At 43.9% G+C, this 19,327-nt stretch overlaps 1 protein-coding gene across 3 annotated transcripts in view; it reads right to left on the reverse strand.

Moving 5' to 3' along the window:
- Positions 1–14,498, reverse strand: part of gopc (golgi-associated PDZ and coiled-coil motif containing) — a 40,728-nt gene extending 26,230 nt beyond the window's left edge. For all 3 annotated transcript variants that reach the window (XM_061706882.1, XM_061706881.1, XM_061706883.1), the window contains exons 1-2: positions 14,115–14,498; positions 10,972–11,079 (exon numbers count right to left, since the gene is read on the reverse strand). In XM_061706882.1, the coding sequence (XP_061562866.1) occupies positions 10,972–11,079; positions 14,115–14,294 (288 nt within the window). In that variant the 5' untranslated portion in view covers positions 14,295–14,498. The remainder of the gene's footprint in view (positions 1–10,971; positions 11,080–14,114) is intronic.
- Positions 14,499–19,327: the final 4,829 nt, after the last annotated feature.

The raw sequence follows: 19,327 nt of genomic DNA on the forward strand, positions 1-19,327 counted from the left end.
TCTTTGGCCGGCGTCATGCGGCTCTTTGGCCGGCGTCATGCGGCTCTTTGGCCGGCGTCATGCGGCTCTTGCAACTTTATTTGATGGTAAAGTGAAAGACAGACTCGTAGGAAGTGGGTGCAAAATATGCCACGACTGGAATCGAACTCGCGTTCGCTGTACGCAAGTCGCCTGCTCATCCCGTTGAGCTATACGGGCGCGCACGGCCAAACGGAAATATGAACAGAGTGGGAGAGTTTAATATACATATATATATATATATATATATATATATATATGTATATATATATATATATATATATATATATATATATAGAAAATATTTGAGAAAAAGGTTGAAATTTGGATGAAAAAGTTTAAATTTGGATGAAAAAAGTTGGAAAAAACGTAGAAATTTTGAGAAAAAAGTTGAAATTTTGATGAAAAAGTTGAAATTTTGAGAAAAAAGAACGAACGCACGAAAAAACGCACGCCCGCAGGTCTAATAACACCCTGCAGCTACCGTACAGGTCTAGTCCTGCAGCTACCGTACAGGTCTAGTAACACCTGCAGCTACCGTACAGGTCTAGTCCTGCAGCTACCGTACAGGTCTAGTAACACCTGCAGCTACCGTACAGGTCTAGTCCTGCAGCTACCGTACAGGTCTAGTCCTGCAGCTACCGTACAGGTCTAGTCCTGCAGCTACCGTACAGGTCTAGTCCTGCAGCTACCGTACAGGTCTAGTAACACCTGCAGCTACCGTACAGGTCTAGTCCTGCAGCTACCGTACAGGTCTAGTAACACCTGCAGCTACCGTACAGGTCTGGTCCTGCAGCTACCGTACAGGTCTAGTCCTGCAGCTACCGTACAGGTCTAGTCCTGCAGCTACCGTACAGGTCTAGTCCTGTAGCTACCGTACAGGTCTAGTCCTGCAGCTACCGTACAGGTCTAGTCCTGCAGCTACCGTACAGGTCTAGTCCTGCAGCTACCGTACAGGTCTAGTAACACCTGCAGCTACCGTACAGGTCTAGTCCTGCAGCTACCGTACAGGTCTAGTCCTGCAGCTACCGTACAGGTCTAGTCCTGCAGCTACCGTACAGGTCTAGTCCTGCAGCTACCGTACAGGTCTAGTCCTGCAGCTACCGTACAGGTCTAGTCCTGCAGCTACCGTACAGGTCTAGTCCTGCAGCTACCGTACAGGTCTAGTCCTGCAGCTACCGTACAGGTCTAGTCCTGCAGCTACCGTACAGGTCTAGTCCTGCAGCTACCGTACAGGTCTAGTCCTGCAGCTACCGTACAGGTCTAGTCCTGCAGCTACCGTACAGGTCTAGTCCTGCAGCTACCGTACAGGTCTAGTCCTGCAGCTACCGTACAGGTCTAGTCCTGCAGCTACCGTACAGGTCTAGTCCTGCAGCTACCGTACAGGTCTAGACCTGCAGCTACCGTACAGGTCTAGTCCTGCAGCTACCGTACAGGTCTAGTAACACCTGCAGCTACCGTACAGGTCTAGTCCTGCAGCTACCGTACAGGTCTAGTCCTGCAGCTACCGTACAGGTCTAGTAACACCTGCAGCTACCGTACAGGTCTAGTAACACCTGCAGCTACCGTACAGGTCTAGTCCTGCAGCTACCGTAGAGGTCTAGTCCTGCAGCTACCGTACAGGTCTGGTCCTGCAGCTACCGTACAGGTCTAGTCCCGCAGCTACCGTACAGGTCTAGTCCTGCAGCTACCGTACAGGTCTAGTCCTGCAGCTACCGTACAGGTCTAGTCCCGCAGCTACCGTACAGGTCTAGTAACACCTGCAGCTACCGTACAGGTCTAGTAACACCTGCAGCTACCGTACAGGTCTGGTCCTGCAGCTACCGTACAGGTCTAGTCCTGCAGCTACCGTACAGGTCTAGTAACACCTGCAGCTACCGTACAGGTCTAGTAACACCTGCAGCTACCGTACAGGTCTAGACCTGCAGCTACCGTACAGGTCTAGTCCTGCAGCTACCGTACAGGTCTAGTCCTGCAGCTACCGTACAGGTCTAGTCCTGCAGCTACCGTACAGGTCTAGTAACACCTGCAGCTACCGTACAGGTCTAGTCCTGCAGCTACCGTACAGGTCTAGTCCTGCAGCTACCGTACAGGTCTAGTCCTGCAGCTACCGTACAGGTCTAGTCCTGCAGCTACCGTACAGGTCTAGTCCTGCAGCTACCGTACAGGTCTAGTCCTGCAGCTACCGTACAGGTCTAGTAACACCTGCAGCTACCGTACAGGACTAGTCCTGCAGCTACCGTACAGGTCTAGTCCCGCAGCTACCGTACAGGTCTAGTCCTGCAACTACCGTACAGGTCTAGTCCTGCAGCTACCGTACAGGTCTAGTCCTGCAGCTACCGTACAGGTCTAGTCCTGCAGCTACCGTACAGGTCTAGTCCTGCAGCTACCGTACAGGTCTAGTAACACCTGCAGCTACCGTACAGGACTAGTCCTGCAGCTACCGTACAGGTCTAGTCCCGCAGCTACCGTACAGGTCTAGTCCTGCAGCTACCGTACAGGTCTAGTCCTGCAACTACCGTACAGGTCTAGTAACACCTGCAGCTACCGTACAGGTCTAGTCTTGAAGCTACCGTACAGGTCTGGTAACACCTGCAGCTACCGTACAGGTCTAGACCTGCAGCTACCGTACAGGTCTAGTCCTGCAGCTACCGTACAGGTCTAGTCCTGCAGCTACCGTACAGGTCTGGTCCTGCAGCTACCGTACAGGTCTAGTCCTGCAGCTACCGTACAGGTCTAGTCCTGCAGCTACCGTACAGGTCTAGTCCTGCAGCTACTGTACAGGTCTAGTCCTGCAGCTACCGTACAGGTCTAGTCCTGCAGCTACCGTACAGGTCTAGTCCTGCAGCTACCGTACAGGTCTAGTCCTGCAGCTACCGTACAGGTCTAGTCCTGCAGCTACCGTACAGGTCTAACCCTGCAGCTACCGTACAGGTCTAGTAACACCTGCAGCTACCGTACAGGTCTAGTCCTGCAGCTACCGTACAGGTCTAGACCTGCAGCTACCGTACAGGTCTAGACCTGCAGCTACCGTACAGGTCTAGTAACACCTGCAGCTACCGTACAGGTCTAGTCCTGCAGCTACCGTACAGGTCTAGTCCTGCAGCTACCGTACAGGTCTAGTCCTGCAGCTACCGTACAGGTCTAGTCTTGAAGCTACCGTACAGGTCTGGTCCCGCAGCTACCGTACAGGTCTAGTCCTGCAGCTACCGTACAGGTCTAGTCCTGCAGCTACCGTACAGGTCTAGTCCTGCAGCTACCGTACAGGTCTAGTCCTGCAGCTACCGTACAGGTCTAGTCCTGCAGCTACCGTACAGGTCTAGTCCTGCAGCTACCGTACAGGTCTAGTCCTGCAGCTACCGTACAGGTCTAGTCCTGCAGCTACCGTACAGGTCTAGTCCTGCAGCTACCGTACAGGTCTAGTCCTGCAGCTACCGTACAGGTCTAGTCCTGCAGCTACCGTACAGGTCTAGTCCTGCAGCTACCGTACAGGTCTAGTCCTGCAGCTACCGTACAGGTCTAGTCCTGCAGCTACCGTACAGGTCTAGTCCTGCAGCTACCGTACAGGTCTAGTCCTGCAGCTACCGTACAGGTCTAGTCCTGCAGCTACCGTACAGGTCTAGTCCTGCAGCTACCGTACAGGTCTAGTCCTGCAGCTACCGTACAGGTCTAGTCCTGCAGCTACCGTACAGGTCTAGTCCTGCAGCTACCGTACAGGTCTAGTCCTGCAGCTACCGTACAGGTCTAGTCCTGCAGCTACCGTACAGGTCTAGTCCTGCAGCTACCGTACAGGTCTAGTCCTGCAGCTACCGTACAGGTCTAGTCCTGCAGCTACCGTACAGGTCTAGTCCTGCAGCTACCGTACAGGTCTAGACCTGCAGCTACCGTACAGGTCTAGTCCTGCAGCTACCGTACAGGTCTAGTAACACCTGCAGCTACCGTACAGGTCTAGTAACACCTGCAGCTACCGTACAGGTCTAGACCTGCAGCTACCGTACAGGTCTAGTCCTGCAGCTACCGTACAGGTCTAGTCCTGCAGCTACCGTACAGGTCTGGTCCTGCAGCTACCGTACAGGTCTAGTAACACCTGCAGCTACCGTACAGGTCTAGTAACACCTGCAGCTACCGTACAGGTCTAGTCCTGCAGCTACCGTACAGGTCTAGTCCTGCAGCTACCGTACAGGTCTAGTCCTGCAGCTACCGTACAGGTCTAGTAACACCTGCAGCTACCGTACAGGTCTAGTCCTGCAGCTACCGTACAGGTCTAGTAACACCTGCAGCTACCGTACAGGTCTAGTAACACCTGCAGCTACCGTACAGGTCTAGTCCTGCAGCTACCGTACAGGTCTAGTCCTGCAGCTACCGTACAGGTCTAGTCCTGCAGCTACCGTACAGGTCTAGTCCTGCAGCTACCGTACAGGTCTAGTCCTGCAGCTACCGTACAGGTCTAGTAACACCTGCAGCTACCGTACAGGTCTGGTCCTGCAGCTACCGTACAGGTCTAGTCCTGCAGCTACCGTACAGGTCTAGTCCTGCAGCTACCGTACAGGTCTAGTCCTGCAGCTACCGTACAGGTCTAGTCCTGCAGCTACCGTACAGGTCTAGTCCTGCAGCTACCGTACAGGTCTAGTCCTGCAGCTACCGTACAGGTCTAGTAACACCTGCAGCTACCGTACAGGTCTAGTAACACCTGCAGCTACCGTACAGGTCTAGTCCTGCAGCTACCGTACAGGTCTAGTCCTGCAGCTACCGTACAGGTCTAGTCCTGCAGCTACCGTACAGGTCTAGTCCTGCAGCTACCGTACAGGTCTAGTCCTGCAGCTACCGTACAGGTCTAGTAACACCTGCAGCTACCGTACAGGTCTAGTCCTGCAGCTACCGTACAGGTCTAGTCCTGCAGCTACCGTACAGGTCTAGTCCTGCAGCTACCGTACAGGTCTAGTCCTGCAGCTACCGTACAGGTCTAGTCCTGCAGCTACCGTACAGGTCTAGTCCTGCAGCTACCGTACAGGTCTAGTCCTGCAGCTACCGTACAGGTCTAGTCCTGCAGCTACCGTACAGGTCTGGTCCTGCAGCTACCGTACAGGTCTGGTCCTGCAGCTACCGTACAGGTCTAGACCTGCAGCTACCGTACAGGTCTAGTAACACCTGCAGCTACCGTACAGGTCTAGTAACACCTGCAGCTACCGTACAGGTCTAGTCCTGCAGCTACCGTACAGGTCTAGTCCTGCAGCTACCGTACAGGTCTAGTCCTGCAGCTACCGTACAGGTCTAGTCCTGCAGCTACCGTACAGGTCTAGTCCTGCAGCTACCGTACAGGTCTAGTCCTGCAGCTACCGTACAGGTCTAGTAACACCTGCAGCTACCGTACAGGTCTAGTCCTGCAGCTACCGTACAGGACTAGTCCTGCAGCTACCGTACAGGTCTAGTCCTGCAGCTACCGTACAGGTCTAGTCCTGCAGCTACCGTACAGGTCTAGTCCTGCAGCTACCGTACAGGTCTAGTAACACCTGCAGCTACCGTACAGGTCTGGTCCTGCAGCTACCGTACAGGTCTAGTCCTGCAGCTACCGTACAGGTCTAGTCCTGCAGCTACCGTACAGGTCTAGTCCTGCAGCTACCGTACAGGTCTAGTAACACCTGCAGCTACCGTACAGGACTAGTCCTGCAGCTACCGTACAGGTCTAGTCCTGCAGCTACCGTACAGGTCTAGTCCTGCAGCTACCGTACAGGTCTAGTAACACCTGCAGCTACCGTACAGGTCTAGTCCTGCAGCTACCGTACAGGTCTAGTAACACCTGCAGCTACCGTACAGGTCTAGTCCTGCAGCTACCGTACAGGTCTGGTCCTGCAGCTACCGTACAGGTCTAGTCCTGCAGCTACCGTACAGGTCTAGTAACACCTGCAGCTACCGTACAGGTCTAGTCCTGCAGCTACCGTACAGGTCTAGTAACACCTGCAGCTACCGTACAGGTCTAGTCCTGCAGCTACCGTACAGGTCTGGTCCTGCAGCTACCGTACAGGTCTGGTAACACCTGCAGCTACCGTACAGGTCTGGTCCTGCAGCTACCGTACAGGTCTAGTCCTGCAGCTACCGTACAGGTCTAGTCCTGCAGCTACCGTACAGGTCTAGTCCTGCAGCTACCGTACAGGTCTAGTCCTGCAGCTACCGTACAGGTCTAGTCCTGCAGCTACCGTACAGGTCTAGTCCTGCAGCTACCGTACAGGTCTAGTCCTGCAGCTACCGTACAGGTCTAGTAACACCTGCAGCTACCGTACAGGTCTAGTCCTGCAGCTACCGTACAGGTCTAGTCCTGCAGCTACCGTACAGGTCTGGTCCTGCAGCTACCGTACAGGTCTAGTCCTGCAGCTACCGTACAGGTCTAGTCCTGCAGCTACCGTACAGGTCTAGTCCTGCAGCTACCGTACAGGTCTAGTCCTGCAGCTACCGTACAGGTCTAGTCCTGCAGCTACCGTACAGGTCTGGTCCTGCAGCTACCGTACAGGTCTAGTAACACCTGCAGCTACCGTACAGGTCTGGTCCTGCAGCTACCGTACAGGTCTAGTAACACCTGCAGCTACCGTACAGGTCTAGTCCTGCAGCTACCGTACAGGTCTAGTCCTGCAGCTACCGTACAGGTCTAGTCCTGCAGCTACCGTACAGGTCTAGTCCTGCAGCTACCGTACAGGTCTAGTCCTGCAGCTACCGTACAGGTCTAGTCCTGCAGCTACCGTACAGGTCTAGTCCTGCAGCTACCGTACAGGTCTAGTAACACCTGCAGCTACCGTACAGGTCTAGTCCTGCAGCTACCGTACAGGTCTAGTCCTGCAGCTACCGTACAGGTCTGGTCCTGCAGCTACCGTACAGGTCTAGTCCTGCAGCTACCGTACAGGTCTAGTCCTGCAACTACCGTACAGGTCTAGTAACACCTGCAGCTACCGTACAGGTCTAGTCTTGAAGCTACCGTACAGGTCTGGTCCTGCAGCTACCGTACAGGTCTGGTCCCGCAGCTACCGTACAGGTCTAGTCCCGCAGCTACCGTACAGGTCTAGTCCCGCAGCTACCGTACAGGTCTAGTCCCGCAGCTACCGTACAGGTCTAGTCCTGCAGCTACCGTACAGGTCTGGTAACACCTGCAGCTACCGTACAGGTCTAGTCCTGCAGCTACCGTACAGGTCTGGTAACACCTGCAGCTACCGTACAGGTCTAGTAACACCTGCAGCTACCGTACAGGTCTAGTCCTGCAGCTACCGTACAGGTCTAGTCCTGCAGCTACCGTACAGGTCTAGACCTGCAGCTACCGTACAGGTCTAGTCCTGCAGCTACCGTACAGGTCTAGTAACACCTGCAGCTACCGTACAGGTCTAGTAACACCTGCAGCTACCGTACAGGTCTAGACCTGCAGCTACCGTACAGGTCTAGTCCTGCAGCTACCGTACAGGTCTAGTCCTGCAGCTACCGTACAGGTCTGGTCCTGCAGCTACCGTACAGGTCTAGTAACACCTGCAGCTACCGTACAGGTCTAGTAACACCTGCAGCTACCGTACAGGTCTAGTCCTGCAGCTACCGTACAGGTCTAGTCCTGCAGCTACCGTACAGGTCTAGTCCTGCAGCTACCGTACAGGTCTAGTAACACCTGCAGCTACCGTACAGGTCTAGTCCTGCAGCTACCGTACAGGTCTGGTCCTGCAGCTACCGTACAGGTCTAGTAACACCTGCAGCTACCGTACAGGTCTAGTAACACCTGCAGCTACCGTACAGGTCTAGTCCTGCAGCTACCGTACAGGTCTAGTCCTGCAGCTACCGTACAGGTCTAGTCCTGCAGCTACCGTACAGGTCTAGTAACACCTGCAGCTACCGTACAGGTCTAGTCCTGCAGCTACCGTACAGGTCTAGTAACACCTGCAGCTACCGTACAGGTCTAGTAACACCTGCAGCTACCGTACAGGTCTAGTCCTGCAGCTACCGTACAGGTCTAGTCCTGCAGCTACCGTACAGGTCTAGTCCTGCAGCTACCGTACAGGTCTAGTCCTGCAGCTACCGTACAGGTCTAGTCCTGCAGCTACCGTACAGGTCTAGTCCTGCAGCTACCGTACAGGTCTAGTCCTGCAGCTACCGTACAGGTCTAGTCCTGCAGCTACCGTACAGGTCTAGTCCTGCAGCTACCGTACAGGTCTAGTCCTGCAGCTACCGTACAGGTCTAGTCCTGCAGCTACCGTACAGGTCTAGTCCTGCAGCTACCGTACAGGTCTAGTAACACCTGCAGCTACCGTACAGGTCTAGTCCTGCAGCTACCGTACAGGTCTAGTCCTGCAGCTACCGTACAGGTCTGGTCCTGCAGCTACCGTACAGGTCTAGTAACACCTGCAGCTACCGTACAGGTCTAGTCCTGCAGCTACCGTACAGGTCTAGTCCTGCAGCTACCGTACAGGTCTGGTCCTGCAGCTACCGTACAGGTCTAGTAACACCTGCAGCTACCGTACAGGTCTAGTCCTGCAGCTACCGTACAGGTCTAGTCCTGCAGCTACCGTACAGGTCTAGACCTGCAGCTACCGTACAGGTCTAGTAACACCTGCAGCTACCGTACAGGTCTAGTCCTGCAGCTACCGTACAGGTCTAGTCCTGCAGCTACCGTACAGGTCTGGTCCTGCAGCTACCGTACAGGTCTTGTCCTGCAGCTACCGTACAGGTCTAGTAACACCTGCAGCTACCGTACAGGTCTAGACCTGCAGCTACCGTACAGGTCTAGTCCTGCAGCTACCGTACAGGTCTAGTCCTGCAGCTACCGTACAGGTCTAGTCCTGCAGCTACCGTACAGGTCTAGTAACACCTGCAGCTACCGTACAGGTCTAGACCTGCAGCTACCGTACAGGTCTAGTCCTGCAGCTACCGTACAGGTCTAGTCCTGCAGCTACCGTACAGGTCTAGTCCTGCAGCTACCGTAGAGGTCTAGTCCTGCAGCTACCGTACAGGTCTGGTCCTGCAGCTACCGTACAGGTCTAGTCCTGCAGCTACCGTACAGGTCTGGTCCTGCAGCTACCGTACAGGTCTAGTCCTGCAGCTACCGTACAGGTCTAGTAACACCTGCAGCTACCGTACAGGTCTAGTAACACCTGCAGCTACCGTACAGGTCTAGTAACACCTGCAGCTACCGTACAGGTCTAGTCCTGCAGCTACCGTACAGGTCTAGTCCTGCAGCTACCGTACAGGTCTAGTCCTGCAGCTACCGTACAGGTCTAGTCCTGCAGCTACCGTACAGGTCTAGTAACACCTGCAGCTACCGTACAGGTCTAGTCCTGCAGCTACCGTACAGGTCTAGTAACACCTGCAGCTACCGTACAGGTCTAGTAATACCTGCAGCTACCGTACAGGTCTAGTCCTGCAGCTACCGTACAGGTCTAGTCCTGCAGCTACCGTACAGGTCTAGTCCTGCAGCTACCGTACAGGTCTAGTCCTGCAGCTACCGTACAGGTCTAGTAACACCTGCAGCTACCGTACAGGTCTAGTCCTGCAGCTACCGTACAGGTCTAGTAACACCTGCAGCTACCGTACAGGTCTAGTAACACCTGCAGCTACCGTACAGGTCTAGTCCTGCAGCTACCGTACAGGTCTAGTCCTGCAGCTACCGTACAGGTCTAGTAACACCTGCAGCTACCGTACAGGTCTGGTCCTGCAGCTACCGTACAGGTCTGGTCCTGCAGCTACCGTACAGGTCTAGTCCTGCAGCTACCGTACAGGTCTAGTCCTGCAGCTACCGTACAGGTCTAGTCCTGCAGCTACCGTACAGGTCTAGTCCTGCAGCTACCGTACAGGTCTGGTCCTGCAGCTACCGTACAGGTCTAGTCCTGCAGCTACCGTACAGGTCTAGTCCTGCAGCTACCGTACAGGACTAGTCCTGCAGCTACCGTACAGGTCTAGTAACACCTGCAGCTACCGTACAGGTCTAGTCCTGCAACTACCGTACAGGTCTAGTCCTGCAGCTACCGTACAGGTCTAGTCCTGCAGCTACCGTACAGGTCTAGTCCTGCAGCTACCGTACAGGTCTAGTAACACCTGCAGCTACCGTACAGGTCTAGTCCTGCAGCTACCGTACAGGTCTAGTAACACCTGCAGCTACCGTACAGGTCTGGTCCTGCAGCTACCGTACAGGTCTAGTCCTGCAGCTACCGTACAGGTCTAGTCCTGCAGCTACCGTACAGGTCTAGTCCTGTAGCTACCGTACAGGTCTAGTCCTGCAGCTACCGTACAGGTCTAGTCCTGCAGCTACCGTACAGGTCTAGTCCTGCAGCTACCGTACAGGTCTAGTCCTGCAGCTACCGTACAGGTCTAGTCCTGCAGCTACCGTACAGGTCTAGTAACACCTGCAGCTACCGTACAGGTCTGGTCCTGCAGCTACCGTACAGGTCTAGTAACACCTGCAGCTACCGTACAGGTCTAGTAACACCTGCAGCTACCGTACAGGTCTAGTCCTGCAGCTACCGTACAGGTCTAGTCCTGCAGCTACCGTACAGGTCTAGTCCTGCAGCTACCGTACAGGTCTAGTCCTGCAGCTACCGTACAGGTCTAGTCCTGCAGCTACCGTACAGGTCTAGTCCCGCAGCTACCGTACAGGTCTAGTCCCGCAGCTACCGTACAGGTCTAGTCCTGCAGCTACCGTACAGGTCTAGTCCTGCAGCTACCGTACAGGTCTAGTAACACCTGCAGCTACCGTACAGGTCTGGTCCTGCAGCTACCGTACAGGTCTAGTCCTGCAGCTACCGTACAGGTCTAGTCCTGCAGCTACCGTACAGGTCTAGTCCTGCAGCTACGGTACAGGTCTAGTCCTGCAGCTACCGTACAGGTCTAGTCCTGCAGCTACCGTACAGGTCTAGACCTGCAGCTACCGTACAGGTCTAGTATCACTAGGACCTGGACCAGGAACAGGACCAGGACTGGGTCAGAACCAGGACTCACCTCCAGCTTGTGGTTCTGCTGGAACACCGTCTGGGTTTTGTGGCTCAGCTGGGCGAAGCAGGAACTGAGACTGGTCATTTTCTGACGGCCCTCGTAGGTGATGTCCACCTGGAATAATATAATAATAATTATTAATAATATAATAATAATTATTAATAATATAATAATAATAACCCTCGTAGGTGATGTCCACCTGGAATAATAATTAATATTAATAATTATTATATAATAATAACCCTCGTAGGTGATGTGAACCTGGAGTAATAATAATAATTATTATAATAACCCTCGTAGGTGATGTCCACCTGGAATAATTATAAAATAATAATATTAATATTAATATAATAATAACCCTCGTAGGTGATGTCCACCTGGAATATAATATTAATATTAATATTAATAATAATATAATAATATAATAATAACCCTCGTAGGTGATGTCCACCTCGAATAATTATAAAATAATAATATTAATATTAATATTAATATAATAATAACCCTCGTAGGTGATGTCCACCTGGAATAATATAATAATAATTATTAATAATATAATAATAATAACCCTTGTAGGTGATGTCCACCTGGAATAATAATAATTATTATTATTAATAATAATTATTATATAATAACCCTCGTAGGTGATGTCAACCTGGAATATTAATAATATTAATATTAATAATATAATCATAATATGATAATAACCCTCGTAGGTGATGTCAACCTGGAATATTAATAATATTAATAATATAATCATAATATAATAATAACCCTCGTAGGTGATGTCAACCTGGAATAATTATAATTATTATTATTAATAATAATATAATAATATAATAATAACCCTCGTAGGTGATGTCCACCTGGAATAATTATTATTATTAATAATAATATAATAATATAATAATAACCCTCGTAGGTGATGTCCACCTGGAATATAATAATAATAATAATAATAATAATAATAATAATAATAATAATTATTATTATTATTAATAATTATTATATAATAATAAACCTCGTAGGTGATGTCCACCTGGAATAATAATAATAATAACCGGGTTTTAGTTAGTCAATTGTTCAAAAACGAATATATATATATATATATATATATATATATATATATATATATATATATATTATATAAAATGATGGGTTGTTGTATAATTACTCTTACTCTTAGTTTCTAATAGATATAATGCACCAATAACACCTGGATAATTTTCACTGGTATTTGATTCTATTCCTTCAGGTTCTCCTGCAGTTTTCAGATTAAAGTAAATAATAAATATTAAAATAATGTCACCTGGGGGGTATTTATTATACTTATATTTATTATTTATTCCAGGATCAGGTTCTACTAACTTTAGACCTGAACTCTGAGTTTTATCCTGAGATAGGAAAGTCAGAGTTTTGGTTCCAGAACAGTTTATGAGTTAGTTCAATCAACTCTGAGTGTGTTCAGCTCGAGTTAAAAAGCATCATCAGTCGAGCTCTGAAACAAGGATTCACCATGGCAACCAGCGACAACAAAGGAGCACATACGTTTTCTTTTTTTTTTAAACTTTATTTAACATTTCAATTCACAAACTCCCTTTGAGGAAACATTAGTTTCTGAAGATCCACAGACTTCACTGGAGTTAGAAGTTAATACGTGTGTATGAGAGGATGAGAGCTGCAGCTGCAGCAGCAAAGTTTTTGTTGTCGCCGGTTGCCATGGTGAATCGTAGTATCAGGGCTCTACTGATGATGCTTTTTATTTTCTTCACACACGCGCTTAACTCCAGCTGATTGAACTAACTCATATCCTGTTCTGGAACCAAAACTCTGACTTTCCTTTCTCAGGATAAAACTCAGAGTTCAGGTTTAAACTCAGAGTTAGATGAACCTGATCCTGGAATAAATAATAAATATAAGTATAATCAATAATAAATACAAGTATAATCAATAATAAATACAAGTATAATCAATAATAAATACAAGTATAATAAATAATAAATATAAGTATAATCAATAATAAATATAAGTATAATCAATAATACATAAAAGTATAATCAATAATAAATATAATCAATAATAAATATAAGTATAATCAATAATAAATATAAGTATAATCAATAATAAATATAAGTATAATCAATAATAAATATAAGTATAATCAATAATAAATATAAGTATAATCAATAATACATATAATATAATCAATAATAAATACAAGTATAATAAATATAAGTATAATCAATAATAAATATAATCAATAATAAATATAAGTATAATCAATAATAAATATAAATATAATCAATAATAAATATAAATATAATCAATAATAAATATAAGAATAATCAATAATAAATATAAGTATAATCAATAATAAATATAAGTATAATCAATAATAAATATAAGTATAATCAATAATAAATATAAGTATAATCAATAACCCTCTGGTCAGATTTAAATAAATAAATAAATAAATAACGTCACCTGATCAGGATTGATCTCTCCCACCAGCAGATATTATTGATTATTGATTACCTGATCAGGATCATTAATAATAATTATTGATTACCTGATCAGGATCGATCTCTCCCAGCAGCAGATATTATTGATTATTGATTACCTGATCAGGATCATTAATAATAATAATGATTGATTACCTGATCAGGATCGATCTCTCCCAGCAGCAGATATTATTGATTATTGATTACCTGATCAGGATCATTAATAATAATTATTGATTACCTGATCAGGATCGATCTCTCCCAGCAGCAGATATTATTGATTATTGATTACCTGATCAGGATCATTAATAATAATTATTGATTACCTGATCAGGATCGATCTCTCCCAGCAGCAGATATTATTGATTATTGATTACCTGATCAGGATGGATCTCTCCCAGCAGCAGATATTATTGATTATTGATTACCTGATCAGGATCGATCTCTCCCAGCAGCAGATATTATTGATTATTGATTACCTGATCAGGATCATTAATAATAATAATGATTGATTACCTGATCAGGATCGATCTCTCCCAGCAGCAGATATTATTGATTACCTGATCAGGATCATTAATAATAATAATTATTGATTACCTGATCAGGATCGATCTCTCCCAGCAGCAGATATTAATAATTATTGATTACCTGATCAGGATCGATCTCTCCCAGCAGCAGATCCACGTCCACAAACGCCTTATCGAACTCTTTCTCCAGAACCTCCAGCCAGCGGAACATGGACAGGTGGGGGTTCGGGTTCTGGGGGTTCGGACCCGGACCCCCCGGGGTCTGGTTCTGGTTCTGGTTCCGGCCCGGAGAGGACGACATTCCCGGACTCTGCAGGGCCGACCCGGTTCCGGCCCGTTCCGTCCCGGTTCAGCTGCTGGTTCAGATCCTGGGGGAGTTTTAGTGTTACCGGACCAGAATCTGGGCCGAATCTGACCAGAACCGGACCCTAAACTAACCCAAATCCACCAGAATCCTCCAGAATCCTCCGAACCCGCTCCGTCAGAGCAGGAAGTGCCTGATCGATTTATCGGGATCGACTGCTCAGGTCTGATCAGAGACATCGATCCGCGCCGTCACCACCCGGATAGAATAGAATAATATAAAACCTATATCATATAATAGAATAATATATAATAGAATAATAACTTCATTATCTCTGTTATGATTCTTATTCCTACCAGACATGTTTATAATTTAATCATCGTATTTTTGTTCCACTAGTTAAACCTGGTTGTGTTTGTAAACCAGGATTTGCTAATAAAGTTTTTTTTTTAAAGAATAGAATAGAATAGAATAGAATAAAAAAGAATAGAATAGAATAGAATAGAATAGAATAGAATAGAATAGAATAGAATAGAATAGAATAGAATAGAATACTTTATTTATCTCCCAGGGGAGAAATTCAGCCGTGCAGCCAAAACACACACGCTTTATACAAAACATTTAAAATAGAAATAACCAATAAATAAATAGTTAAATAATAAAAAGAGCAATATAAAAAGTAGAAAAATAATATGTACAAGAGAGAAAAAAATAGTAAACACCAAAGAAATGGATAATATTTACAAAAAAATTACAAATATTTTCAAAAATACTTTATTTGAGGTATTTGAGGTATTTACTGGTTATTGCACTTATAAAGAGACAGGTTTATTGCACATGGGTGGCTACAGTTGCTTTATTATTATTATTATTATTATTATTATTATTATTATTATTATTATTATTATTATTGTTATTATTATTATTATTATTATTATTATTATTATTATTATTATTATTATTATTATTATTATTATTATTATTATTATTATTATCATTATAATAATAATAATAATTATTATTATTATTATTATTATTATTATTATTATTATTATTGTTATTATTATTATTATTATTATTATTATTATTATTATTATTATTATTATTATTATTATTATTATTATTATTATTATTATTGTTATTATTATTATTATTATTATTATTATTATTATTATTATTATTATTATTATTATTATTATTATTATTATTATTATTATTATTATCATTATAATAATAATAATAATTATTATTATTATTATTATTATTATTATTATATTATTATTGTTATTATTATTATTATTATTATTATTATTATTATTATTATTATTATTATTATTATTATTATTATTATTATTATTATTATTATTATTATTATTATTATTATTATTATTGTTGTTGTTATTGTTGTTATTATTATTATTATCATTATAATAATAATAATAATAATTATTAGTATTATTATTATTATTATTATTATTATTATTATTATTGTTGTTGTTGTTGTTGTTGTTGTTGTTGTTGTTGTTGTTGTTGTTGTTGTTATTATTATTATCATTATAATAATAATAATAATTATTATTATTATTATTATTATTATATTATTGTTGTTGTTGTTGTTGTTGTTGTTGTTGTTGTTGTTGTTGTTGTTGTTGTTGTTGTTGTTATTATTATTATTGTTATTGTTGTTATTATTATTATTATTATTATTATTATTATTATATTATTATTGTTATTATTGTTGTTGTTGTTGTTGTTGTTGTTGTTGTTGTTGTTGTTGTTGTTATTGTTATTATTATTATTATTATTATTATTATTATTGTTATTATTATTATTATTATTATTATTATTATTATTATATTATTATTGTTATTATTATTATTATTATTGTTGTTGTTGTTGTTGTTGTTGTTGTTGTTGTTGTTATTATTATTATTATTATTATTATTATTATTATTATTATTATTATTATTATTATTATACTGGTTAATGATATTACAGTGCACACATGTAAAGACTGTGTAAACAAAGACGGTATAAACAACAAAATAAGAAACAGGAAACATAAATATACACTATAAAAATGAATGAATGGATGAAAAATAATACACATGAATGGATGAATAATAATGCCCAGTATGAAGAACTTATTAGTTCAGAAAGTTCAGCTTTGGGAAAGAAGCTGAGTCTGTTTAGGAATATTGATCACGTTAATCAGCTGATTGATTAGTGACACAATCATGACGTCATGTATTAACTCACAGATTTAAACCAGACCTGTCAAGTCTTTCGTTTTAACCGGAAACTATTTTACCTCTTTCCTCCCGGATTAGTATTTCCCCGTAAATTTACCGTTTTATAATATAATCATTTTTAAACAGCAAACTGAACTGTCACTAGTCTCGCGAGAACTGCCACATGCTGTAGCCCGGGTGGGCAGTTCTCGCGAGATTAGTGGCGACAACGGGAGCAAACTCTTTTTTTTATTGAAAGACAAGATGCAAACATACAATCCACCGCCAGGGGGAGACAAACACTCAGGGAGGAAAATCAGGACACGATGAAACAATGAACTAGAAATACATGAAAACAGACATAAACTTAAGGTCTTATGGCCTTTGATAATAATAATAATGAATTATTATTATTATTAAAAATACTTTGAAAACAGACATAAACTTAAGGTCTTATGGCCTTTGATAATAATAATAATGAATTATTATTATTATTAAAAATACTTTGAAAACAGACATAAACTTAAGGTCTTATGGCCTTTGATTGGTGGAGAAACTAATGTTCTAATGTAATGTTTGACCTCATTTTCAAAAATACAAAAGAGAGGCTTTTGATTAATATACCGGGATTTATGACGGGATTTTAACAGGATAGTCAATGAAGCCAAACAATAAATGTTTAAAGCAAAGACATAAATGTGGTTCAACAAACACTAATCAATGACAGATATGGACCATAATGTTGTAGTGAAAGAACTAAATAAATGAGAAACATCTTCATTGATCCGTCACAGAAACACTTTTTTGAAATGTTGAAGAAAACCTTTACATGGGTGTGAAGTGATTTGATTTCTCCACATGTTTTAGACAGATTATTAATAGGAAAGTAGTGAGAATGCACTTCTTTCCTTAAAATGCATGTCCTACACGCCTGATTTGGTGCCCGCCCTAATAATAATAATAATAATAAGCCTTGTGCCCCCTCTGAATATCTGCTCTGGCGCCGACCCTGCATATTTCCATCCTTCTTTCTACTAGGACCAGTCCAGGGGGGTATTCCAAGAAGGAGGTTTAGTGGCTAAACTGGGCATGTTAACCCAGGGTAAATGGTAAACCTGGGATTTCCGTTCCAAAATGGTCAGGTTAAGTAGCAGGTTTTGTTCAGATAACCCAGTTATGTTCGGGGTTTTAAGCTCAAGTTCAGGAGGGCTGCTGCAACTTGTTACACATAGAACCCCAAATTGTCCATTCAATTCACCGTGAGAGGGTTATAAGACCACAGTATATGACATTTTATCTTTCCCCGATGAGTATTTGCGAGAGCGCTACCGTTTTTCAGCAGAATCCCTGATTTATTTGAGTAACCTTCTCCATCCATACACTGTAAACCCTAATAAGTTCACAGAACTAAAAAAAAATGTGTAACTGATTACCCAAAAATATAAAAATATTTTTAAATGTTTTAAGTTTATATAAAATAAAAATTACACTTACAGTTGCCTTAAATTATCTTAATATTATCTTTAAAAAAGTAATATTCCACAACTTATAGTTTGGGAGAAATACACTCAAAATTCATTCTAAAATCAAATACTGATGCCAGCCCACTACACTTCAGCTAATAATGTTAGAAAAAATGAAAGCGACACCACTGTTACAATTCAACCATTTTTAACGTTTAACGTTTGCAATGTATACAATGTATACATTGCAAACGTTACCCATCGTGGGTCTGCCCTCTCTTCCTGCAAACAATGTGCATCGCTCTCCGTTTCTGCATCAGGGAGTTTCTGTACAGTATTGGAGACGCTGAACATATCGGGAAAGCAACTGTCTGTCGGTCGGTGCGTAAAGTGTGCCTTGCGCTAAAGCGCTTCATGCACAACTTTATTCGTTTTCCTGGCCACAAACCTACGAGGGTCATTAAAAGTTCCACCAACTGGCAGGTCAGCATCGCTTAGGTTTCTCAAATATGCACAGAAATCATTGCTGGTGAGATTACATTTAATGAGCATAAGTTATATTGCAGGCTTTCCAAACGTTATTGGATGCATCGATGGGACGCATGTGCCAATTACAGCACCATCCCAAAATGAGGCTGATTTTGTTAACAGGGGGTATCCAAGAAGGAGGTTTAACAAACACTGAGTTAAAGTCTCATCTTGAGGTTACTTGAACCCATGACGACTAAACCCGCTCAGTTGGTTCCAACACACCGGTTATGAATTAACTCAAGTAACCCAGAGTTGGGTAACCCAGAGTTGAGCGAGTTCCCGGTGAATCTATAAAGACATCATCCATCGAGGGTTGAAAAATGGAGCAGCAAGTCCTCCACCACACTAATACATCTGCCAAAGCATGTGATATGGCTTGGCAGAGAATTACTGATCGCGTCAATGCGTAAGTTTAGGCCATTATGTGAATTTTATATTAAATGAATGAAGCAAACAATGGACAAATTAATTGAAAAAATAAAAATAAAAAAAGTGAAAACTCCGTCAACTGTATTTTATTAATTGAAATGATTAAGACAGATTTTATCACGCGCTCTGTGACCATCTGCCATGTCAACCTGCTGCTGAAAGGGAGGAGCCGGTACCGGAGGAGCGGCTCCATGCAACAAATCTATCCCAGCCCTGTCGGGGCAGACCCTCAGCCTGCACAAGCACTGAAACCTCTCCTTGAGAATCCCAAAAGTCATCTCTATTTTGACCCGGGTTCTGCTGTGAGTCACGTTGAAGCGCGTTTGCGCTCCAGCATCTGGATCGGGGTACGGGGTAATGAGCGTGGAGAGGCACG

The sequence above is a fragment of the Cololabis saira genome, chromosome 18, assembly GCF_033807715.1.
Source record: "Cololabis saira isolate AMF1-May2022 chromosome 18, fColSai1.1, whole genome shotgun sequence".
Lineage (NCBI taxonomy): Eukaryota > Metazoa > Chordata > Actinopteri > Beloniformes > Belonidae > Cololabis > Cololabis saira.